Source organism: Rhamphochromis sp. 'chilingali', assembly GCF_963969265.1.
Source record: "Rhamphochromis sp. 'chilingali' genome assembly, chromosome: 20".
Classification (NCBI taxonomy): domain Eukaryota; kingdom Metazoa; phylum Chordata; class Actinopteri; order Cichliformes; family Cichlidae; genus Rhamphochromis; species Rhamphochromis sp. 'chilingali'.
This window is the reverse complement of record NC_137947.1, coordinates 14,006,358-14,032,570: the sequence shown is the minus strand read 5'-3', so window position 1 is coordinate 14,032,570 and position 26,213 is coordinate 14,006,358. Positions and strand designations below refer to the sequence as shown.

General features: G+C 38.0%; 1 protein-coding gene across 4 annotated transcripts in view; it reads right to left on the bottom strand.

Annotated features, from left to right (window-relative positions):
* Positions 1-26,213, bottom strand: part of khdrbs2 (KH domain containing, RNA binding, signal transduction associated 2) — a 91,235-nt gene that overhangs the window by 58,530 nt on the left and 6,492 nt on the right. For 2 of the 4 annotated variants that reach the window (XM_080868265.1, XM_080868267.1), the window contains exons 1-2: positions 22,056-22,407; positions 6,689-6,816 (exon numbers count right to left, since the gene is read on the bottom strand). In XM_080868265.1, the coding sequence (XP_080724391.1) occupies positions 6,689-6,816; positions 22,056-22,146 (219 nt within the window). In that variant the 5' untranslated portion in view covers positions 22,147-22,407. Of the gene's footprint in view, positions 1-6,688; positions 6,817-22,055; positions 22,408-26,213 lie in introns of those variants that run through there. The other 2 variants (XM_080868266.1, XM_080868268.1) reach the window with 2 other exon arrangements.

Sequence of the window (26,213 nt, the reverse complement as noted above, 5' to 3'; positions counted from 1 at the left end):
TGGATTTATGTGCAAGCCAGAGAACATTTGAGTTTAAAGTTCAAACTAAAGTTTTCTTTCTACTTAATGTTTTGATTAAAATGTGTATTGGATTGAAATAATTGTTTTTTTCCAAATTCTCTTGGCATAATTGTTCAAATTTCCAGTTTTGGTTTGAATTTAACAATTAAAATCAATAATCATAATTAAGTATTTGTGTTCATATTTTAAGATAATCTAGTGTGACAACTTACCTGCCGATGGGGCAAATTGTCACAAGTGCACATTCTCCATTCAACAGTCTACAACTCCGTAATGAGATAAGATATGAAAATGTAATGAATACATCATATGTGCCCGAGACTTCCGTCTTTCATTTGGTGAAACATTTATTACGTTGTGATGTATGGTGCTCAGTAAAAGTTAGTCAGTGTGAAGAGTGTGACAACTTACCCCGCTCTCCCCTACTACCAGAAATGGACTGTTGTTAATATGGGAAGGCACAATCTTACAATTTTTTAAGTCTCACGAGCAGACATCACATCACACAGTCATCACATAAACACTAACTCGGTAGGATCCCGAGTTGGAATTGTGATTGTATCATATAAGTGCTTAATTTTAATTCACACCCTGTACTCCCTTGACTGTATTCAGTACTTATCTAAGGAAAACACCTTTCCCCGTGATAGGCCTTTCTTTAGGACATTGACATCTCTGGGCAGACAAAAATGGGATTTCTGTATGGGCAGCACTGCAGCCACAGCACTATTTAAAGGTCACAATAACAGACAGATAAGCTCAAAATTGTGGCATCCACAAGGACAAAATACAGTTTAATGTGTTTTGGGCTCTCCATTTACCTGCAGAGGAGATAGTTAACCTGCTGAGATAATAGTTTGAAAATACCGGGTTGAAATGTGTCCATTTTATTTAAGAAAAATCATTATTCTAATAAAAAGGGAACAACTATTTTTTAGATAATATTCTCGTATATTCAGTTTTGCAGAAATCCCTAGCTCTACACTCAAGGTAGCTGACAAGGTCAGCCAATTAAAAACCACTTCATACCCCAAGGTTAAGAGATGCTAATCAAACTGTCTCATTAAACAGCAGAGGATAAATTCTAGATGAATCTAAATGATAATGTCTTTGCTGATTATCTTAATCATATTCTTTTGCTGAGTAAATAGTAACCTTAGAGCAAAACTTCAAGACTTTGACGAGAACCCTGTGTAAGGTTCATTTGTTTACATACCAAAGAAAGGACAGATACAGATGAACTTCTTTCACCTGCTAACTGAACTCAACGCTGTTTCAAGGTCTCATGGTGTTTTTAGAGAAGATTAAAAATAGAAATGTTGGTAAGGTCACTGAAGCAATGTCTCAAGGCCAAATTTCTTTTTTTTCACAGGCTGTATAACAAAACAAACAAACAAACAAAAAAATTGCTGTAGATTTTGCAGAAAACGTTGCAAAAAAACCCCACACGGGTAATTCATTATCTGATGGGTCAGTCTGCAACAGTACATAAGATAAAAGTAGAAAGGTGGTGTAGAAGCTGCAGTTTTACCAAGCTGAATTCATGTATTCCACACATGCTGCTGCACAATTTTATCAAGATTAAGACACTTTTACAAACACACTGTTTGCTGTAGCTGAAGTATTTGATCTCAATTATGAGGTTGGCTTACTATATTATATTATTTGAGCATTTCCATTGTAATTCCACAAATGTTGAACTTTATACACAGTAAAAATAATCTGCAAAGATACAGTAAAATGTGCTGTTTTAAAATGAAGGAATTTTCCATATTATTTTTTTTACTTATGTTTTTAAACCACACGTTGTTTTTTTTGCCATTTACAGAAATTTGCTGTTAAAAAACGGGTAATGTGCTGGAAGAAAATTACCAAAACATTTTCTGTTTTCTGTTTTTTCTTCTTTTTTTCCCCACAGTGTACTGATGAGCCAAAACATTATGAACAATCACAAGTGAAATTATCTCAGAAAAACAGTGCATTTCAAGATCTGAGATTCAAATGAACAGGCTTTGAGTCACTGTGTTTGATGCTGGTGAAATGCTTATGGTAATGGTTATTGTTAGACAAATGGGGCAGAGAATATTCAAAATGGCAAGGTTTGAGAGCAACACCTAGTCACAGCGGTGGGTACCTGGATAAAATAGTTTGGGGGCGTGGGGGGCAAACTATAGACAAGCACCCCAGTGTTGGCGGAGACGTGCAAGTGAAACAGTGATGTGCTCCAGTGCACAACTTTAATGATGTTGTGCTATCGCAGGTTAAGTATGCAGGATATTTGTCATGTTTTAGCTCATGAGTGTGGTTTAAGTGTGTGATAGTGAAACACAGATTAAAGTATGTTCTCAAGTGATCATTTTGTGCGGAGAAAGAAAGAGAACAGTGAAAAAATGATCTGCTTGTGTCAGAGGAAGATCTGTCCAGAGGTTCTAAATGACCTTTTTTTTTTTGCTAATTTTAATGATGAAAAACAGTAAAAAACTGTACATTACCTCATTTTTTTTTATTAAAATGCCAAATTACAGTTATTTACTTACATTTCTGATCAGAAAAATTTGTTTTCTTGGTTCACTGTTATGATTTATTAATTTTTGACTTCTCGGAGAAGGCCAATGTTTGGGCATAAATATGTGATTCAGTCCAGTGAATTCAGCTGAAATAGTTTCTTTTTCCTTGTTTTTTTATGAAAGGTGGTCTAATAAATTTGTGCAGCACTGATGTGCAAATTGCAAACCATCTCTTATAAATGAAAACCATATCCCCGTACTATGCTGTGTCTGTATTGATTTGGCAGCATTCTTTGTATCTGCATACATTTGAAATGCAGTCAAGTGATACTGTATTAACAAGCAAGTATACTGTGTGGTCTATACTTGAGTCAATGACGTTATCTAGCATTATTATACACTTGTGTGACCCTGGATTGTCTTAACGTGACTTTAACACGACCATTATCACATCTATAGCACAGAAACATTAAACTAGACTACACTGCATACATGAATTAGACTAAACAGGACTTTTCATAGGCAGTATAGACAGTTAACAAGAGGAACAAATGATAAACTAAGAATATTTGAATCCTCACATTTTTATTAACAATACCGTGCATTTCCTGCTGTGACATGTTAAAAGTGAAAACCTGCAGCGTGTCTGTCAATGTGCCATTAGGAGTGATTTCATTAGCGCTGGTAGTTTTACTCACAATTACACGTGATCTTGTCAAATCTAAAACTACTCAGAAGGATTCTCTCATGCAATAATTTAATTACTTTGCATTTAATTAGTCTTCAGTAAGATGGAAGCTGTAACCAAGAATGAGCCCTGCCAGACTACTGAAATGAGAGAGAACAGTGTTTTGCACGGCCACCGGTGACAGAAAATCTGACTGGACGTTATTGAAGAGTTGACGTCACAAACACAGAAAATTCCAGTGTAATTAAACCAATTAGTTTGTGCATCTTGGCAGGGCCAGATGTTGTGAAAGTACAAAATCAAATATCGATCAGTGAACTGAGGACCAACATTCAGATCTGTGTGACACTGATGCAAAAACATTCATTTAACTAGGTTCCCCCCCCCCCTAAAAGTTCTGGATATTGTGCCCAATTTACCTCATGGCTCCAAGTTTTGCTCTGCTTTCTTTTTAGTTTGGCTCATTCACTTTGCAGGCCATGCACTTGATCAGAGAGTTGCTTAATATGCCAAATTATCATTAAATGAAAGTGCAGTGTTACCAAGATGTTTAAGATAGTGAGACTGCAGTCTTGCGGGGTGCTGACTGTGCAATCAGGTCACAGAAGCTGTTGTTGGACAACTGTTTTGTCCCTCTGGACTGCAGCTTTGCTTACTGTGCAGCATTGGCAAACTTGAGCTTCTCTATTGCACCTGTGAATTTCATGTTTAAAATGATGAAAACACTTTAAATGTATTTGTTATGTACCTCCGTGCTTCTCGGGTTTTCTTAACTGCAAGCTCCACTGATTTTCATTAACCATCTAATCAGGAGCAGACTCACACATGGGACTCAAAGTGAATGCAATTAATCAGCAGGTAGGATATAAAGCAGAACATGCGCTATCTACAGAAATTTAATTTTACCTCCAATTTTTACGTTTTCAAGAAGAAAATCGATGCTTCCGCAGAATCCATATGTCTGGCGTTATAAGAAAACCCACCAGCTGAACTGATGGATGCCTGTAGTGTGTGTCAGTGCTCTTCACACCCACCCAAAAGCTTAATATACACTAAATATAAATATAATATATTAAAAGCAGTTTGTGTGCTCTAAGTGAAACGATATTTTAACATTTACAGTGAGGATGCAATTTTGACCAATAAGACATCTTATATTTGGATAACAGATGTGGGGGAAAAAGAAGCACAAAAACACATTTCTTTGTCTTTTTTCCCCCCCAAGAAGCCAATTCAGTCACTATTTTTCATAGTGTTTAAATCAATTTAAGTGAAGAGGTCCTGAACAAAGCTTAATTAGTTGCTTAATGCTGACCTGAGGAGGAAACAGCAAATTGATTTGTATGTAGAGTCCTGTGGGGCTCCTTGGACTAAAGCATTGCCTGTGCTCAGGACAGTTTTCAGATTTCCCTCTCCTCCCAGCACCATCTATTTTCTAGTCGTGTAACACTGTACGATGAAGTCTTGAATGTACAAAAACTGAAATATATCAAAGTAGAAGCAATAACTATATGATTTTGTCTCTGGGATAATGAAAAAATACGTCAAAGAAAGTATCTGAATTTTTTACAGAAAGACTTCTTAACAATTTGTCTCATTGGCTAAGTTAAAATGCACTAATCTTCCACTATTTTTGGCAAGATACTGAACGTGGTGAAAACCATTTGGGTATTCAGAAGGAGGTGGTTTTCAATGTAGGACTAGTATTTTTCAGGTACTGGGAGTAGGATGTGTTCCAATATGTGTCTCAGTTAAGTAGTGACACGCAGTCTTTTCCCTTCTGTGCACAAACTAGACCAAAAGAAAGGCACACATTTCCTGTCAGGAGAAACAAACTTACTTTTAAACATTATGGAAGATGTGAGCAGGTATGTTGATATGTAAAAATATGGTAGTGCTGACCTTTTCAAGAGGGTGGTTAGAGGAATGAAAGAGGAAGACTGTGTTCTAAAATCTCATTTTGATGAGGTAAACTAGGCTATAAATTGTACATCCATTTTTCTTTATCAATGTAGCTTAGTGGTAAAAGTGGAAGGAACCATCAGAGGATAGGTACACTGTGGCTAAAAAGGGATACACAGGTAGGCTGTGGTAATTTAAATGATGTTCAGTTGGTACTGAGGGGAACAAAGTGTGCCAAGAAAATATTCCCTACACAATTACACTGCCACCACCAGCCTGATCTATTGATGCAAGGCAGGATGGAGCCATGCCTTCATCTTGCTTATGCCAAATTCTGACCCTACTGTCCAAATGCTGTAGCAGAAATCAAGACTCATCAGACCAGGCAACATTTTTCCAATCTTCTGTTGTCAATTTTGGTCAGTCTGTGAGAACAGTAGCCTTGGTTTCATGTTTTTAGCTGAAAAGAGTGTCACCCAGTGTGGTCTTCTGCTGCTGTAGCCCATCTGATTCAAGGTTACACGTGATACTGTTACTGCTTTCCTATCTCAAAGCAGTCTGGCCATTCTCCTCTGACTTCAACATTATATTTTCACACAGAAAACTTCCTCTGACTTTTCTGATCATTCTCCGTAAACCCTAGAGACGGTTGTGTGGTGAAAATCCCAGCAGATCAGCAGTTTATGAAATACTGGCCCCAGCCGTCTAGCACAAACAGCCATGCCACCTCCAAAATCACTTAAATCACCTTTCTTCTACATTCTGGTGCTGAGAATGAACTTGAGCAGGTCGTCTTGACCGTGTCTACAAATCTAAATGCACTGAACAGCTGCTATCCGATTGGCTAGTTAGATATGTGTTACAGAAAAGTTAAACAAGTGTGCTTAACAAAAATCACGTTTCTCTAAATTAAATAAAACATATAATAATACATATTATTATACACATAATACAACATCTTAATGTCAGCTAGACACAGAGATGTTATGACAAGGGAAAAAAAGACAGGAAAGTACAGCGTGAGTATGAAGTGTATTAAAGGCTTTTTCATGAATGTCTGAACTCAAGGGCAGTGGAGCTTTCCATGACTGCAGTGGCAGTACAGCCTTTTGCTGCTCCTCAAGCAGCTGTGTGTTGCTTAGCTGCCTGACGGAGCAGCCTCATTAGACCACGTTTCAGACTTTGTCAGTACTGACGTTGCATAACTCAGACACAGAGCAGTGTCATGGAGTGATTTATGGTTACTGTTCCTCACTGTACCCTTGGGTGCTTTAGTCTGCTGAAAACTTTGGTTTTTGGTGACTACATCAAAATAAACAGACAGCATCCGGTGACTTTCTAATAGCCAGTTTGAGGCTCATGGGGATTTTAGTGTAGAAGTAGGAGTTGTGAACAGGTGAAGCCGACCTGGAGGGGAGACTAAAATGCTGCTAAAATGACTGAAAAAATATAACACATACTCTGTTCTTCTTGCACTTCCATCACAGTTTAATTGTTCGGATCACTTGCACATTTCCGAAAAAAATAAAAAATAAAATGTAGGACCCTGTAGAGCTGTTATGTCTCTTACCTTTGGATACTGTTGGACAGGAATGAGAACTCTTTCGGAGAGCTTGATGTTTTTATTGCTGATAATGTCTAGGTATTTCTTGGTGTCACCATCTTTTCTTAATTCATCACCTTCGTACTTTTCAATCTCTGCGGAGAAACAAAATAAGTAAAAAACAACAATAGATGAGATAATAATGAGTTTGTTATGTAACTGAAAAAGCATCAGCCAATAAGCAACTGCAGAATCACAACAAAACAGCGTCATTTTAGACCAGGAACCATTAGCAGAAATTTAACTCACACACTGAATATTTTGCTGACTATTTCTTATGTCAGCTGTAAATATGCTCACGTTGCAAACTTAATAACAAAAGATAATCCCGCTGACTCCTGATATGTCCTTTCACATCAGGCCCTGCAATCTCATGATCCAGTAATTCCAATCAAAATAACAATAGAGCCAGTCACACTCAGCTCGCACTACCTCACTTCATTACGAACTGAGCTCTTGCGGGCTGTCAGGAGTCTCTCCAACGCAGCACAGCACTTGTGCAGATGTTGGCTTAAACATATAAAACGTTAGATATTAGCGGGTAAAAGCCATTTGGGGCGGTTAAGATAAGATCTGTAAAGTAAGATATTAGGATCCTATTTGCAGATCATTGGTTTCAATCAAACTGCACTGTTTCTCCTTATAAATTTGCAAGGTAGGCAAATCTTGTGCAAATTGACCCAAAAGTCATTTTGTGCATCCCCAGCCTTATTGCAATAAGATGAAAGATGAAAGGTGGATATTAGGTGCCCAGTTCAGCATACTATATCAGCTTGACAGGAGTGGAAAGACTCCCTGAACAATGATATCTTTGGACAATTTTTTACAACACCTGAGCTGCAAGGCTAAAAAGGCATTTAGAAATGAAGCTGTTTGTTGTGCCTACACCCTGCTTTGTCACTAATTATCAATCATTGTAAGTTGTTGCATCACAGAAACTCATAGATGTGACTACTCCTGAGTTTATATATAGAAATTCAGGAGTTTGTTTAGAAGGGAGTATTGAACCGTTCAAAACAAATATGTACGATTTTAAATTTAAATTGATCGACTAAATTGACTTAAAAAAAAAACTAAATGTCTCAATTCGACCATGTGAACATTCAAAGCTTTAGCTCAATGTTCCGGGTCTTTTAGAGAGTTAGCTTTTGCAGTTTTATGAAGTGAAGTTGATTTTCTTCACTACTGTCTGTGAAATCACATAGACGAAAATTCAACAGCCTGAAATGAACCAATTTCTTCCCACTCGACACAATCTCTGATTGTGCCTGATTGTCCGAGGAAGATCGTTTAAATTGGATCATGTTGTCTCTTTTTTGCAGTTTCTCTGAGATGACTCTCACCAGAGCTGCAGAACCGTCTGGGAAAAAAATGGAGTTCATGAAAAGTGAGCGCAAGCAAATGAGAGGGTGCCTTTTTAGCTTTTTAGATGATTAAATATGCTTAATTATAAAAAAGTAAAAAAATAAGGTTTTGTTCATCGCTTCTAAAAGACTTTCTTATATTACACAAAACCTTATATTTTTATCAGATCACTTCCACTTGTATCAAAAATATGCAAAACCATATTTTTCAATGTAGCCCAGAGCGGCAGTGACAGAAAGGACAGCTTTATGTAAACCAAGCAAACACTGAGCAACACTCACCCAGACCTTCATTACCTGCCACTGAAAGCAGACTGCACCTAATGCTGCTTGTGGAGAGCACAGGTAAACAAGACCCCTCCAACCTTTTATTTCCCTCAACATAGCTGATTCACCCCTCCTTATGTGACACTTGACACCAGACAAGTGTCCCCAGATAAGAGGAGCTAACATAATACGCCTTTGTAAAAATAACATTTTGCCAAAGGAGATAAACCAAATGCAGCTCAACACACTTTTATATTTTGAATTACTTTGGCTTTTCATACAGTGGAAAAACAAATAGTAAAGCGCTAAAAATGAAAATGAAGCATGCTATCTGAGGAAGCTAGTCTGTTTTTAATTACGCTAGCCATGGGGATGTCACAGTCAATCAGTTGATTGTAAAATGTACAAACTTGTGATCCTTTAACTTTTTCTCTATTGGCATTATCAAAAAACAAACAAAAAAAAACCCCAAACCCATATCTACTGACGTTCATTGTTTATTCATGGCTTTCTAGCAATTGTTAGCATGCTGGTGGTTAAAATTAAAATATAACTGTCACGGTTCTGGGTCATGTTGACCCAGCTTTCTGTTTTCCATGATTTGGTGTTTTTCTAGATTATGATTTATGATTTGATTAATCAGTGATACTGTTTTGATTATGATTATTATTTAGTAGGCTTTGGTCAGTGTCAAGTCTGTCTCTCTCTGTCTAGTCCGTGTCTTAGTAAAGTGTGTTTTGTTTCCTGTTTTACTTTGAAGGTTCTTGTTCCTGTCTGATGTCAGTGTTCCGGCTTTGCTCTCCCTGTCTCGTTAGGTCTTATTTCTCCCAGCTGTGTTCCCCTTCTGTCTCTAATTGGGTGGATGCTTTAAGCATCCACACTATTGAGTTCCTCTTGGGACTTCCGTACACTTTTTGGCACTTAACTACTTCCGCAATTTTCAGCCGATTTTCACCGTTCAAATTTTAAACTATTCTGCTATTTCTGCTAATGTGTGCTATGTCTTTTGGTATTTTTCACTATTATACTTTTTAAAATATTAAGCTTAATTTGTCCCATTGAAATGAATGGGAAACTTCTGCAATTCTGCTAAAATTTGCTTGTTTCTGAAACTTAACTACTTCCTCATATTTTCACGTAGAACAAGCATTCAAACTTTAAAATGTTCACAAATTATTGGGCTATTCATGTGTGATTCAGCTTTTTCAAATCTTTTACCGTTTTACTTTTATGCCTCTTAAAGTTTTGAGTTGCACAATTGTGATTTTTCACAAAATACATGCGTTGTTATGGTTGCTATGCTCTTGGCTTCCAGTGTGCCACTGAAGCTTTTGCAGTCTTCTCTTCATGTCCGAACAACTGTTTGCTACTTGCTCAATTTTCACTCAACTTCCACAAATTATACATCAAAACGTAGGTATTTTTGCTGGCTTTCAGGAAATGTCACTATCATTGTTGTGGGATTTATAGAATTTTGGCAAATCTCCTCAGACCAACACAAACTCTCAAAACTCTGCATAGAAAGTCAATGGAGAGCTTGTTCAAAATCATCGCTGGATTTCTGTAATGAGAGGCATATTTGAATCGTCATATCTCCTTAACGAAGCGACTTTAAGACATGAGGCTTGTCCCGGTATATCTTCAGACACTCCTGACGCTCACAATTCAAGAATTTCTTTCTCACCTATTACCGTTCTGAAATGAGTTGGACTTGTTTGAGGGTAGGAAATTCGTCCGTCGCACAGATTTCTTCAGATTTTAAACTCTGGAAATGAACCACTTTTTTCTCTCGTCATAACTTTTTGTTGGATTTCCACAGAGACCTGAAAATTTCCATGACTGTTCACCAAAGCCTGCTGTCTCTTACGGTGAAAGAATGATATCAATGCTCCAAATAGATTTCGAGTTACAAAGCGTTGTTTGAGGGCAAGTCAAGGCAGTTTTTGCTTCACTCTACTCAGTTATGGTGCATTACAAGTCAAATATCTTTAATAATTCATATTTTAATGATAAATTGTTAACACTGGAAGATTCCCCCATCTCTTCTGAACAAAACGGTGTAAGAATGACCGCTCTAGCCCCTACGGTTAGGAAATTATGGTCATTTGTTTGAGGGGAGTCGTCACTATGAGAAATAGACTGCAATAATCCTGTGCCTCTCTGTGCTGCCTGTGTAAACAGATGCACCTGTTTTGGCGGGAAAACGTAAACAGCCACTCTGATTGGTGGATTCAAATTCAGCAGCTCCCAGGCTGACCTAGAAACTTACTTCTCTCTCCCTGTGTGTGTGTGTGTGTGTGTGTGTGTGTGTGTGTGTGTGTGTGTGTGTGTGCGTGTGAGAGAGAGAGAGAGAAAGGCTTTTAATGGGATGATCTCATTCTAAGATTCAAATTCAATATATTTAGACTGGTTGACTGAATTGGATCTTGTGTGTGTGTCTCTCTGTGCATGTGTGTTTCCTTCTGTGTACATATTTCTGATTGTGTGGCTGTTATATATTTTTTTTGCTGATTTTTTTCATTTAACAAGTATATTTGAGGGACTCTCAGCATGTTCAGCATTTTTTCAGCTGTCCATTTTGCTTTTCCAATTTTTCTGTTTAACTTATTACTATTGTGCTAAATCAAACTATTTCTGCTATTTTATAAGATTTGTGCTTAATATACTATTTCTGCTTTTAATAGGATTTGTGCTTAATATAGTATTTCTGCTTTTTATAGGATTTGTGCTTAATATACTATTTCTGCTTTTTATAGGATTTGTGCTTAATATAGTATTTCTGCTAAATGTAGTATTTATGCTTAATCATACTATTTCTATATATTTCTGCCAGGCAGCCAATCCTCTGTGCGAACTCAGACACATATCACATATCAGAGCCAATCATGTCTGAGGTCTTCCGTTTCCTCTCTCGTCATATCTCAGCGACGGTTGTACAAAGAGCAATGAAAATCGCAGTCAAAGTACACCAAAGTCCGCTGATTCACCCAGCACAAGAAATATGCCTCTAGTCCACCTAGTTTTTGAGTTACACAACGTTTTGTAACTCCAAAAAACAGCGTTTTTCGCCTCTCACCGCGATCTAATTCTGACTCCTCATCACCCTGTTTTTCAAGACGGCTCCTCTCTTTCCCAGTGGCGCAGTTGGTAATGACACGGGTCTGCAAGCCAAAGATCGTGGGTTCGATTCCACCTTGGTCAACATGTTTTTTTCCCTACAAATTAATACACTGTCACAGACCAGTAATTCATATTCATCATTTATTACAATTCTGCAAACTGTTATGATTTTACCAGCTTTTCTAATATGGACCTCACATTCTTAACACTCCATGGCACAAATACTCTTCCCTTTAGGCTCTGTGTATGTGTGTGTGTATCAATATTTCTCCCATTTTAAAGTATTACTCCTCTATAATTGTATTTCTGTTAAATCAAAGTACTTTTACTACATCTTAGTACTTCTGCTCAATCATAGTATTTCTGCTAAATCATAGTATTTCTGCTACTTTTTGGTACTTGTGCTAAATACAGTATTTCTGCTATATTATATTTTTCTTTCTAAATATAGCATTTCTGCTATATAATTGTATTTATGCTATGTTATAATATTTGTGCTAAACCAGAGTATTTGTGCTGAAACATAGTATTTCTGCCAAATGATAGTATTTCTGTCAAATTATAGTATTTGTGCTAAAACATAGTATTAATTTAAAATTACAATATTCATAGTTCATCACAGTGTCTCTGGTAAATCACAATATTTCTGCTAAGTTCTGCTATGCTATTGTATTTCTGCCAAGTATTATGTTTCCTCTAAGATATTGCAGTTCTGCTAAGTTATTACATTTTAGCAAACTTCTTTTGCTTCTGCAAAGTTTTTACAATTTCTGCAACTTTTCAGCTTTTTCAGCTAGTTTTTGCAGACAGCTTCAGCTTAAAGCATCCACACTGCATTTTCGCAGGAAATGCAAATTTTTCTAGTTCCTTGATGACTCCCTCAGTGTATTTAAGCCCAGTGTGTCTTTGTGTCAGTGTTGTGTCGTTAACGTCTGTTCACCCTCGCTTCCTCTGTGTGTTCTGTTTGCCAGCCTGCCAACCTGTCTAGTTATTCTGTTCACCCAGTTTAGTTAGTGTTTTTCCTGTTCAGTTTCATACCTGCAATAAAGCTGTGTGCTTTGAGTTACTTCCGCCTCCGTGAGTCCTGCGTTTTGGGTCCTCTCTTCCTGCCTGCCTACACACAGACATGACAATAACCTGCTGTTTTAGCCAGTCAGACATTTAGTTTAAATACCTCTGTGCCTAATAGATTTTAAACAATGTTTTGTTTCCTTCGATTAACAAAGCCTTTTAGTGGAGCAACCTCAGAGATGAGGTTCGGGTCAGTGGATGGGTGAACAAAACATTTTTTTGATAACAGATGGAAGTTGACTTTGTGTTTTACCTTAGGGACTTTTTTAAAAGTATCATTTACTTTCTGCTGGGTAGGCAAGCATTATTTGCCACTCTGTTAGTCATTTTAAAGGAGGCAGATGTAGAACATCATAAATTTCCTCTTGTACTCTGTGCCGAGTTGTGCCCTGTAACTGCCTGAAACACGATCTGTTCATAGTTCATCTGCAAAATATCCATTTGAGAGCTATTTGTTGTTACGGTCAAATCGACTCATTTTATTTTGAGAGATAAACAAAAATATTGGGATCAAAATGACCCCAGTTGGTGTCACCATACAAACATAACAAAAATACTGTTTTCTGGAAATTATATAAAATGACATTTATTGAATCAGAGAATAATTAAAAAAATCATTTAAAGACTAATGTGGATTGCACTAAAATGATAACAATCAGGCTATTTTTCAGATGCTTTAAGAAGAAATCTGTTAACATTTTATTGTGATGGTTGTTTCTTACAGTAGTTTGGTAGCACTTGTGTTTTGCTGTTGGGATGAGGATTGATGGGATAGACACTTATTCTGGTCTGCAAACTGCAGGTGAACCAAAGAGGCAATTGCATATAAAGGAAAAGGAAAGAGAATAAACAGGCTTGCAATCTATAAATCCCGAGACACACTCGCACTGATATCATCTTTGTCAAAATAGCAGGAAGCAAAAGGAGACTAAAGATCAGAGAAGCAAGAATGTGCTTTGAAGGTCACTGGTTACAGTCTGCACACTGGACAGAAAAAAAATCTCATTTGGGGAGCTAAATGAGTAAAAGCCTCTCAGTGACTATTGTGGTGCTCTTGATCTTCTTTGTTGCACTGCCCAAACTGCTTCAGCAGAGCTTCTCAGCAGCCACGGCTGAAAAAAATGTTGGTTTTACTGGGCAGCTAGCACATATATGTGTGCAACTGTACAAGTTGAGAGACAGAGTTTTGCTGAGAAAAAAGAAAATATGCCCAGTCAGCCTGCCGTAGCTTAAAGTTAAATACATCTGCTGTATGTGACAACAGAGAGCATCAACAGAGACTGAGAAACAGCTTGAAGTTTATTTATCTTGGACACTATAAAGATGTCATGCAAACCTGTCTTCACAAATAAATCACCTAGTTTGTATTTGAAATTCGGATGTCAGGTTTAGCTGTATGTTTTTTTTCTCCCAGCAACTTGTTGCTCTAAGTAAACCATCTGCACCACAAGAAAACTTGATAGACAATCCTAACTTAATCTTGTTTCCAAGCAAAGTAAAAATATCCCGTTTCCCATTAGCAGTTCAGTGACAGCAGAAGAAGGAGAATTGAAGGCATCATTTGATGCCCGACTATTTTTCCTCACATTGTAGCTTTACTGCACTAATTCTCAACCTGGGGAAAGCGTAACCCAGAGGGCACATTAAAAAGATTAGCTCAACTAATTTAAAAAAAGGGAAATTACAAATTAATTTAAGAATTTAATGGGCCTGAACAGGTTTAAGCAGAAAACAGCTAATTACAAGTGATGTGTAAGCAGTTCTCATAGACTGCAGACTTGACATAAATAGCAAACATTAAAAAAATATCTGTAAAATAGATTATTAGAGTTTTAAAAGTAATGGAAAAATTATTTTTTTTAAAGTAACCAAGATACCAAGTCTCTGGACTGTTTCACTGGTTTCCAGTTATTGTTGTTGCCATACAGGCTATTTTTTGATTATGCAGTTTGTTCTACTGCTGACTAGCAGCCATTGTTTTTTTTTTTTTAAAAAAGGTGTGTCTAAGATATAATTATATCCAGGTCTAAGATGATTTTGGTGAGATTACACTGTGCTTATTTCTCTGATTTTCTGTTGATGTTGTGTGAATCTGATGTGAATAAAGAAAAACGTAAATCCAGAGAAAACAGATGTATGGTGGTAAAATGAGTCACCATAATGAATCCATCCATCTTCTTCGGTTTATCCGGGGCCGGGTTGCGGGGGCAGCAGCATAAGAAGAGAAGCCCAGACCTCTCTCTCCCCACCCACCTCCTCCAGCTTGTCTGGGGGAACACCAAGGCATTCTCAGGCCAGCCTCCCCCGTGTCCTGCCTCAGGACCCAGAACCTGCTACCTTATTGTAGTGGAGGGTTTGTGTGTCCCAGGAATCCAGGGGGCTATGTTATCCAGGGGCTTTTGCCCTCTGGTAGGGTCTTCCATGGCAAATTGGTCCTGGGTGAGGGACCGGACAAAGAGCGATTCAGAAGACCCCTATGAGGAGAACATCAAGGGAACAGTTCACCCTGCCCAGGTTACCAGGGCTCCACCCTGGGTGCCTGGGTGAAAGCGTCTAGAGGCCAGGCCTTAGTCCATGGGGCCGGCCAGGCACAGCGCAAAAAAGGGACATGGGGCCATCCTCCTGCAGGCCCACCACCTGCAGGAGACGCAGTAGAGGTCAGGTGCACTGCATGCTGGGCGGCGGCCAGGAACAGAGGCCCTGGTGGACTGATCCCCAGCTACCAAGACAAAATGAATCCAATCAAAATTATATCCGTCCACTTCTGCAGGTCTGATCAACTTCAATTCAGCACAGATTAAATACATGATGTATATCAAGACATCCAACGCAGAGCAAGCTCAGGATGTCCTGGAATCTGACATGTGCTTTGTATAGACAAACAATACACTCAGTAAGCATCCTCCTCTTTTCACTCTGCTCTTTTTTTATTTTGCAAAGCTGGTTGAAAGACTTCAGACCTTGAATAATCTGCAGACTGATTGATGAGTATTAAAAAAAAACTGCAGACAAAAAATTGCTAGACGACATATTCAGACTCCCTCAGTTGTACAAGGTTTGTATGTTTGCGGTTGTATTTTCACTTTGCAAGGATTCAAGGTCTTTCTGTACTTTACAGATGTGCAGAATTCATCTGCTGATTTGTTTTAAGTTTCCCTTAATCCCTAAAGTCAATTAAGGTAAGATTAGAGACTCGCTGACTGATATTAAAATTCTCAAAAATCTTTGATTTACACAGTGGTGAACCAGTCAGTGCTGAACTGAGTGATTATTAATCAGAATCAGAATCAGAATCAGAATACTTTATTGATCCCTGGGGGAAATTATTTTTTGTTACAGTGCTCCATTTTAAACCAACATTAAGACAAGACAGACAATACGCTAACTAAGAATAGTACAATATATACATATATATACATACATTACTTTATGTGCTTTAGTGCATTGTGGGCATTGTTGAGCGCTCCCATTAGTTAGACAGCTAAATTATTCACTGATTTCTTTTAGCCACTGAATAGTATATCTAGAATAATGACTTCACAATGGAAAAAATAAATCAGTGCAATTACTCTCCAATAAGTGATTGCTTGTTCACATCAAATACAGAAAGACGAAGCAGTAGTGCTTCGCCTGGCCAGAGTGGACCTAGTAGGGGGAATGAACAGCAAGACATGCAATTAGCTTTGGCTCTTTTTCACAGTTTTGACCGATGAATATTAAAATGTTGGAAATGTGCTCCTCTGTTTGGCCACATGCTGTTTATGTGTTTTCAGCCGAGCTGCACTTAGGCAAATGTAGCACTTGGCAGACTGTTTAAGTTGTAAATTTTTAGTGTAAGCATTATATTTTCAGAATGTGTGATGAAAGTGGAACGAGCAATTACTAATCATACCATTTACATATGAAAAGCAAGGAAATGTGCATTTTAAACTCATCTCATGACATGATTACAATGACAAGATAGAAACAATCGTTTTGATGGAAGATTTTTCTGGTACTGTTGCACATTTGCAGGGGTGGGCACTCTGACTTTTTTTGGGGTTACATTTTTCTCTGTCTCCTACTGCCTTATTTGTAAGTTCCCTGTGATATGTGAACATTCAAGACACACAGTAATATAATCTGTTATCTAATATCTATTGTCTGAGTGCTGCGGCTTTGGCTCATTTCTGTTGCTCAAGATGCTAGTGACCTTGGAATTTAATCTTATTCGACCCATGCACTCATTGTAAGTCACTCTTGATAAGGGTGTCGGCTAAATACTGAAAAATGTAATTTCAATGTCTCACCCGCCCCTGAAATGTAATTTTTATGTCCTTTTGATAGGTCATAACACATGGGGTGCTGCTTATGTGTCACAGCGAGGTGGGTCACTGCTGGATACTGAGCACGCTGTAATGGATGTGCTGAAAATGTAAGCAACCATTTATAAACGAGAGAGAAAGATAAGTGAAAATCAATTCTTAGTGTTCACAGATATAATGGCTCTCTGTGGCAAACATCAGAATGTGAGGTATACAGTGAAAAGTTTAAGGCACCTCGGATGTTTAGCTTCTTCTCATCCATTCTCTGTAAGGAGGAACTCCGACTGGTCCCAAATTCTGCAGCATGACAATGAGCTCAAACATCCCGCCTGAATCATAAAAACACTATCTTCAGCAACAAGAGGAACAGGAAGAACAGCATGATGTGGTATTCCCCAAGGAGATGCTGAGATTGACTAAATGTGCAGAAAAACTGTGGTAAGTTTTCAAAAGTGTCTTGAACATTCTAAAAGCCATCTGTGTACCAAACAGAACTGATGCCTTACAAATCGGTGTGTAAGGTACAAAGCAAATAAAGGATATACAGGCACAGGTGTAATTTTTAAAGAGTGGGTTTTATTCTAATCCAAAGAAAAAGTAATCACAGAAATAAATAAAAACTGAAATAGACCCATAATAGAGGTAAACTAAGCAGAACTTTACTCCATAACACTGCTTAACTTAACAAAACCTTATCTTAACAAACAACTCAAGATATACATTAGTGGACTAAACCATTAAAATGCAAAGGGAGAAAGCAACGAGACAATAACTAAATTGGTTGGTTGGTTCAGTCCATTTGGTTGGCCAGCAACACCCTCAACCTCTTCCTTAGCTCAAACCAGGAAGGACTGCGGAAGCAGGCAGGTAAATCACAAAGGCAATAGTAATTAATAAGTAATTAATGCAGCTTCTATAAATCAGTGACAAAACAATGCAAACCCAAAGTATGCACCATCATTTAGAATAGTGTAGTGCCATAAAGTGCATCGGAACAAATTAATCTCCTTCCTCTTTCGGCTATTCCCTTTGCTGCCACAGCAGATCACACTATCCCCTGCATCCTCTTCTGTCACACCAACCTTCTGCATTCATTAGATCCATGAACCTCCTCTATGGTCTTCCTCTTCTTCTGCCTGGCAGTTCCATATTCAACATCAACGGTCCAGTAACCTCCTGAGACACAGTCCACTCATTTATGTCTTCTGTAATGTACATTGGTCTATATCTTTTGACATATTTGAGCTACCCTACTAAGTTCTGATGTCCCCAATCGAGGACATCCTGGCCTTTGCAATGATATCCCATGTTTTTGAGTGGTCCTTTTAGCTCCAAAGAGGCAGGAAACACAAAAAAAGTTAAACTGAAGGATAATTTTTTCCCTCGTTTCTCATATGTCCTCTATCCCTCCTCCGCACATGTCCAAACCATCTCACTGTTGCTTCTCATGCTTTTTTCCCCAAACGCTCAACCTGAGCTGTCCCTCTGATGTACTCATTTCTAATCCTGCCCGTCCTGGACTCTCGCAGTCAAAATCTCAGCATGTACCATCTCCAGCTCCACCTCCCGTCTTTCTCTTAGTCCCACCGTCTATGAACCATAAATCACAGCATAGGTCTCACTACCACCTTGTAAACAAATTCAGCAACTTAATTAAACCAAAGAAACTAAGTGGTTGTCATGTAGCTCTAGAGACTGCAAATTTACTTAAATGTGGGAATGTTGTGGGAGACTGAAACCATAACTCTGTTTGATTTATGCGTGTGTGGAGAGTGGAAGAATATTACCACATTATTAATTTAACTGTGTGTTTGTGGTTGTGTACAATCACCACAGGTTGTTTTTTCCACCAAAAGAATTAATAAAGTTTTGTATTTCCTGCTGATTTTTTTATTGCTTAATACTATTTAATCACAGTTTTATAAAAAGCATACTCATTGAAACGAGAAATTTATAAGCGTCTGTGTGCGTTCTGAAGAGTGCTTATACCACTGCAATATGTACTCTAAGTGTATTCTTAACTATGCAAAAAGAAAGCTCATGTATTGAAGAAGATTTTTGAAGCATTATCTTGATAATCAAACTTAAACACAAGTCCAGAAAGTGCAGGAGAGGAATCAGTGGAAACCTTGAGTGCTCATATACTAATAGCAGTAACTAAATGTAAGGAGAAAATGAACAGACTGAGAAGAAAAGTTCTTCAAGATGCAGATTAAAGTGTATTTTGAGCCCAAACTATGCTAATGTCTAAAATTGCACTTGGCATGGTGTTGGGCCTCCTCCATATCTATATTCCGATTTGATTCAGAGAAGTCTACATCCTTCAAATTTCATGCAGATTTTATTTGCATTGTCACTCTCGCTAGCAGCACTTGTATTTGAGATAATATATACCCTTTTACAATGCTTAGTGAAAATGTAAACTATCTTGACATGGAGAAATGCCTCTTTCAGAAATGGAATGACAGAGTAGTGCACACATTTAGTTTTTTTTCTTAACAGACAGTTTTCTTGTCTGTCTCCCTGTCTGCTTTGCTTGCTGCCTTATTAGAAATCCCACCGGTTTTCATGGCAAGACGAGGCTGCATGGCATGTAGGCAAGCCTTACAAAGAAAACCACTGGGATCTATTAAAGGCTTGCCTTTCTTTACACTGACATGAGCCCACGTTCAGACTAACTACACAGTTCTTTAGGCTGAGGAAACTTAAAGTGCAAAACTTGAAAGAAGTGACTCTTATCTGTCAGTCTGAGGAATCATTAGCCTCATGCAGCAATGTCCAAGAAAAAAAATCTTCATTTGAGATTGTGGAGCAAAGTTGTAGCAGTTTCAAAATACTCTACATACAGTTTTGATTGTATAATATACCAATATATTCATACATTCTGTCTAACAACCCTTGCTGCTTCATAAGAGGAAGCTTAGTTTCAGCTCGACAAGAGAATTATCCCCACCCACCCGTAGTTTACAGCCGCGGACTGGAGCTTTGTTCCAAAGAGTTTTAAATCAGCTCAAAGAGAGACAAACGGTTTTAGAAGCAACATAACATAAACACAAACAGTAAATAATTCGTTTCATAAATATGGAGATGCTAACTGTGACCATGGTTAATCCATGTTATGCTGTCGATTGTGCATGATGTTAATAACACAGGATTACATGCTTTGATATTCAGTGATAAATAGCTGCGAATCTGTAAATCTGTAAACGCAGTTTATCTTGCTGTCCACTGATACCCATAGACTGACAACACAAGATAACAAGTCTGTGCTGAACATTTTTTCACATGCTGCCCACGGCTGATTGTTTTGGACATTGCAAGACTGACTGAACTGACAGTTTATTATACTGATTGGCCACTTTTGTGTTTGATGAATACAGAGAGGTTTCTGTTTACTGACTTTGCCAACAGCATTCTTCTCAGACAAATGCATTGCAATGTATTATATACTTTTTTTTTTTTTACAGTATTGTACTCTAATATTGAAGACTGTACTGTATTGTTAATTATGGGGCATTGTAGTGTGTGTATTTGTTGTGAACTGTTGAAACTGCTCTGAGAAAAAAGTCAGTAAAAAAAAACAAAAACATAGGTATCCTCGTGTAACATGCTAATTGCAGTTCATAGTGGTGGATGGCATTCTTTGATTGCATCCTGACTGTGTGAGTTAGGCTTGAGTACATATGGCAAAGTGTACTGTGTGACAGATGATCCCATCTGGATCCCAGTTAGCGACAAGAATGGGAGTGTCAGGTGTCTCATCAACACATTTCAACAGGAAAGCTCAAGGGGTCGAACAGCAGATCGCGCACACACCCCGTCCAGCAGCTAATTAACACAAAGTGTGACTTTACATTTTTAAACAAACATGTCAGAACCCAAAATTAGCATACACGCATGATCTAATAAATTAGTTAAATCAACTGCCTTCAGAATCACCAACATTTTTAGCACACAGGAAAACCAGTAGAAAGCATTTCACTGAGTGTTTTACAGTCATGTAACATATGACAGCATTTTATGTTTAATTTTGTCATTTTATGGCTGATATATTGTTTTGTACAGGAATACGTTCCTGGTAAGTCCACACAGGTTAATCCATTCACATTTATGATAATCATTCAGCCTTTCACTCCAGTAGCACGTCACTCAAACCTTTATCCAAGCTTTTATAGCACTGCACATCAACCAGACTTGTGCAATTACAGGAAGAGAGACCACGCAGTCTACGAGAAAATGCAAAAGTTGCATCTCTGGGCTGAATGAGCTGAGCTGAGTTTTTGTGTTTGCTTTGAGGTGACACACTTCCTATCAGAAGTGACACATTCTCAGCATGTGAATGAGATGAAGGCTACAAAGTACTTTAAATGCTGCAGGCTGATTGCGGCACTCTGTTGACATACAGTAACATTATTCTGGAGGAAAGGCTTTACAGCATGTTTCACTGACATTTTCTGTTCTCCATTACCTTGATGGCATTTATCCTGTAAGAGGAGGTGTGCATCTATCAATTTTCGTTCAGTCAGAAATCTATGACTCATGATGCAATAATTACAAACACTTTGATTTTAGCCTCCAAGGTTTAGCTCACGTGGAATAATTAAAATATTAGAGAGGTGATATTTGGCTTGATAAATGACCACACAATTCACATATTTAACAGAAAAAATACTGGCTGGCAGCACACAGTATAACAGGATTAAGAGCACGTTTACCTTAATACAGTACTATGATTGTTGGACTGACGAATGTGGCACCTTTTTGATTATTCTTGCCCTGAAGTCAATGAGAAATCCTCAAGGAAGACATTGGCTTTATTTTATGTGAGCCAGCGCATTGATCTTGGCGGACAGTGGGGTTACAATAACCCCCTCTGACTGTACACATACTTTATTGTCTCTGCTCACAGCATTTGTTCACTTGAAGTTTTGGGAAAAACCCAACAAAAGTTCCTCACTGGAGCCGAAGAGCAGTGTCTACATTAAACGCACAGCACAGAGAATTCAACTGTCGCCACGCAAGCACTCAAAGTGTGTTAAAAACAAGCTCACATCAGCTCACTGTACTGCCCCAAAATTCAATGCAATTGTGCTTTCAGAATTGTGTTAGAATGAACATCGTGACTGTCGCCAAGTCCAACATTCAGAGTGCATTAGACTTGAAAAAAGATATATATTCTATATACACACACATATATACTTCACTTACCTTCTGCAAGCAGGCGCACCGCATGCACAAAGGAGGGGTCCAGGCTGTTTTTCTCGGACACCAGCTCAGGTAGGTACTTATCTGGATGCATCTTTATCACAGCGGACCTCTTCACCGGCAGTGCAGGTGAGACGGCAGGAGTGCTGAACGTCACAATGCAACTATAACCCTTGCCGCTCCTGCTTCTTGGTAGCTGTAGTCTACCGGTCTTAATGAGGAACACCAGCAAAACCCCCTCCAAAAATTGGTCTTCCAGTGTCTCCCGAGATGCTTGACTGGGGTAGGGGTGGGGGTGCTGATTTGTGATTCAAAGGTGTGAGCCCATCTCTGCTACCGCTGCCTGCTGCCTCTCCTCGGCACCCCGCCAGACTCAGTGGGTCTGCAGACCGCGCTGCTCCCCGCCCCTCAGCAACATTATTGGCCATATTCTGGGACTGGCGCTGCTGAAACACCAAGAAAGGTCCCCACTGAGCGTAAAGGAAATGCTCAGTGTTCTTTAAGGGAATTGCTTTAAAAAGGATGGGGTTGCATTTGGTTGCCGTTGACAACGGTCTCTGAAGCTGGAAACTTTAATAATATTGGATATAATACTCCGCGGAGAACAAATAAAGCATGCTAGTAAAGTTTTGTTGCGCTAACAGACTGTACCATATAAATGTCGCTTAATTAAATGGGGTTTTTTTATGCAGCTCGTGAGTTTCAAAGTAACTACAAAGTCAGTACAAAGTAGCCCGCAGGCATTCACCTATGATGGACAACACAACTATTCATGGTGCTAAACACTGGCTGCTGTCTGATTTGTTTGTACATATTGAATTTGTCTTAGATAACCAAAAACTAGCTTACAACATACTGTTCTTCAGACTCCACATCACATGATCAACTTCATTAACTCTATTCCACATGCTAAAGCAGGGGTGTCAAACATAAGGCTTAGGGACCCAAATCAGTCTGGCAAAGACTCTAATCCTGTCCCACTGGACAGCTTTGGAAACTGTCGACAAAGGCATAGACACATGGCTATTGATGCTATTTTTGTGTTTTGTACTGTCTACCACAGAAATTTCACGGAGGGGAGGGGGGTTTGATTTATTGTGTATCCATTCCACAGTATCCATTGTGCACATGGATTAATTTTTTTCTGTTTACATCTTTAAGTCATACTGACAGATTTCCCAGCAGCATTTCTTTACCATGTAGAAAAACCAAGATGTACTTTTGAAACTGAACATTATTTTTCTTATATCAAAATGTCTCAAGGTTTAAATGTGCAATTAAACTTGCACATTTAAACCTTGATACCTGGTAAATGATACAAAATAAGTTTTACATTGATGCTGTGAAGGAAGTCTGGCTGTATTGTCACAGAGTGAAAACATATATTTCAAGGTATGCATGCTAAATAATCCATTCATTAGTTTTTCCATGTTACTTAATGAACTTATGTCAGCAAAAACAACAACAACAACAACAAAACCCCCCAGAGATGCATAATTTGCAATGCTGGTCAGATCTTTTCCTTACATCCTTTGAGGTGGATCCCCTCTTATGGCTGAAGAAGGTCAACTCTAGTAGAGCTTTAGCTGCTTGCATAGTTAGTGGCAGACTTGGCTTAAAGAAGCTTTAATATAAATAGATATTTAATAATAAAGTGAATTCTTCACTTACTCATCAAGAGCCAGCGTTAGTGGTGTCTGCACTGTAAGCATGAATGTTTATGTCTCTTCAAATGGCTCTCTTGTCCCCAAGCCATGATATTGACTTGAATCCAAAAGTCATCTTCGGCACAGCATGCAGGCTGCTTTACTAACTCACAAATTAGATTTGAGCAGATGAGGCTGGTGAACGACCAATTCTGGCTCCACTTGACCTTTAGAGTTGTTTCTCCCCGCACTGATCAGAATCATAAAGGCTCCTCGCGGCTGCAAACAGCAATGCTTTGTGAATATGAGTCAATTATGTTCATAGTATTTAGGATTCTTCTCAGTTTTGGTAGAATTTAATATTTTCTGAGAAACCAGAACATTTGTCTCGGAAATCTAGTGCTGTTGTTTTGGGGTGCTCTGTGGTACATTAATGGCTGGAAATACCCATAAAACTGAGCCAATGGTTTCTTTCATTTAAATTGTGTATTGGCATTGAAGATTACAGAGTATGACTTTTTTTTATGGCTTTTTAAGGTGATTTAAAAGACTGTTTTAGAGGCCAGAATACCCAAGCGGGTTTGTCTGACAGAACTATTTCATTAATCTGCTTATTTCTGCAATGCCAAACAAGCCTTAAAGGAGTTAGTATTGATTAAAACTTCACACTTACATCCTCTTTCCATTTATTTTTCATTAAGTTCTCTCTATGAAATCAGACACAGCTTTATTTTTCTTTTTGAAAGCCTAAAACAAGCAGCTATGCCCACGTTGGCCAGTACTGTCTTTGCATTTCATGCTCGCTGGACCTTCACTGATTTAATTCCATTCAATAAAATGATTTATGACAGCGTTAATGCAAATCATGCTGCTGTTGTTGTGACTATTAATGGTAATGAGGGTTATGACGGTTAATGTGTTTGAGTCTTGTAAGTCTATAGTATGTTTGTAGATATAAACTAATGCACGCACATCGGAATAGACACACACCACACACACCAACAGATGAAAACAATAGCAAAAAAAAAACATAGACAGCTTATTAAAACTATAGTTTTTAATACATTTCTAAATATTTTTATAGAAAAATGTCTGCTTTCATCATCTCAACGAGATGGAAAATAATCCAAAATTAAGACAACACAAGACTGAAACTAGTGGAGAGGCAAAAGCAAATCAATTTCCAAAAACTCCCATCTTAACATTCCAAATTTTACTGCATAAAAAAACTGTTATATTTCTTCTCACTTCAACTTTTTATTTTTAAAAATAATGAAAGAGATGGTTTTCTCTATGAACACTTCCCAGCTGCTCTCCAGGCTGTAGTGAAACAGTGAAAAGTGTGAAGCGAATCAGAAATGTAGATCATTTGCTACAAAGTAAAAGTTGCACCTTTTTCTACCAACCGGTGGTTATATCATGCCCAATATGGCAAACAATTATTGAGCAATGTGCACGTGACTTTACATGAGAAACCTCAACATGACCCAAAGTCTTTTTTGCAAACAACAGCTATCACCATCTGGTGGCCTACGGATAGATTGCAGGTTCAAGACACTTCTCCAGTGGGTTCATATTTATGACCCTTAAATCATGTCCATGTTTTATACTGTTTATGATGTCACGGTGGCAACATCCATCTTTTATTTACAGTCTATCAACAGAACTACTAGGGTCAGAACTTAAAATTAGAAAGTTTAGCTTTCTGTGTGTGAGTAAAATTTAAACTTCTTTTAACTTCTTTAAGAAAATACTTTTATCAAAGTATAACTGACACTACAATTTTAATATCAACGTTTCCTCTTGGTTTGGTCATAACTAGTATGTATGTTTCTTTATATGCGGTCTATGCATTTGATGGACTCTTGCAGCCCTCTACTGGTCAAAGTGCAACGTTATACATTTTACTGACGGACTGGTAACACTATCGTTAAAAATTTACATTATGGCAACGCTTTAATGTAAGGCATTTAACACCAGAACACCTCTGGGTAACATCAAATTAGTTTAGAAGAAGTTGTTTATCTCCTTTTGTTCGCTTTAATCTGTTTTCACATTTTCACGGAGCTATATTTTCCTTTTATAAAAGTTTGTATTTTAAAGTTTGTTGCTGATTCTCTGTAAAAATGAGTAATATAAGAGTAACTTTATTCTAATTTTTCTGCTTTCTTTTCAGCAGTTGTGTCGTTTGCAGATCCTTTTCTGGGTACTTACATTTTAAAAAATGTTTTAAGGAACTTTAAAGCATGCACCCTACATAATATATACGTTTAAGAATTCAATAGCCTATGATATAACCTGCAGCTGGTGAAAACTAGCCCATGTGTCCACGTTATATAGTCCAACTGCTTGACCATTTGTTAAACTCTGTCCTCTTTTTGCCCTTTTTTAGCTCCGCCTTTATCGAGCCAAGAACACGACTCCAAAAATTCAGACGTTTTCACAATAAAACTACATTACAATACCCAAGTACTTCAAAATTCAAATTCAAATTCAAATTTTATTTGTCACGTAC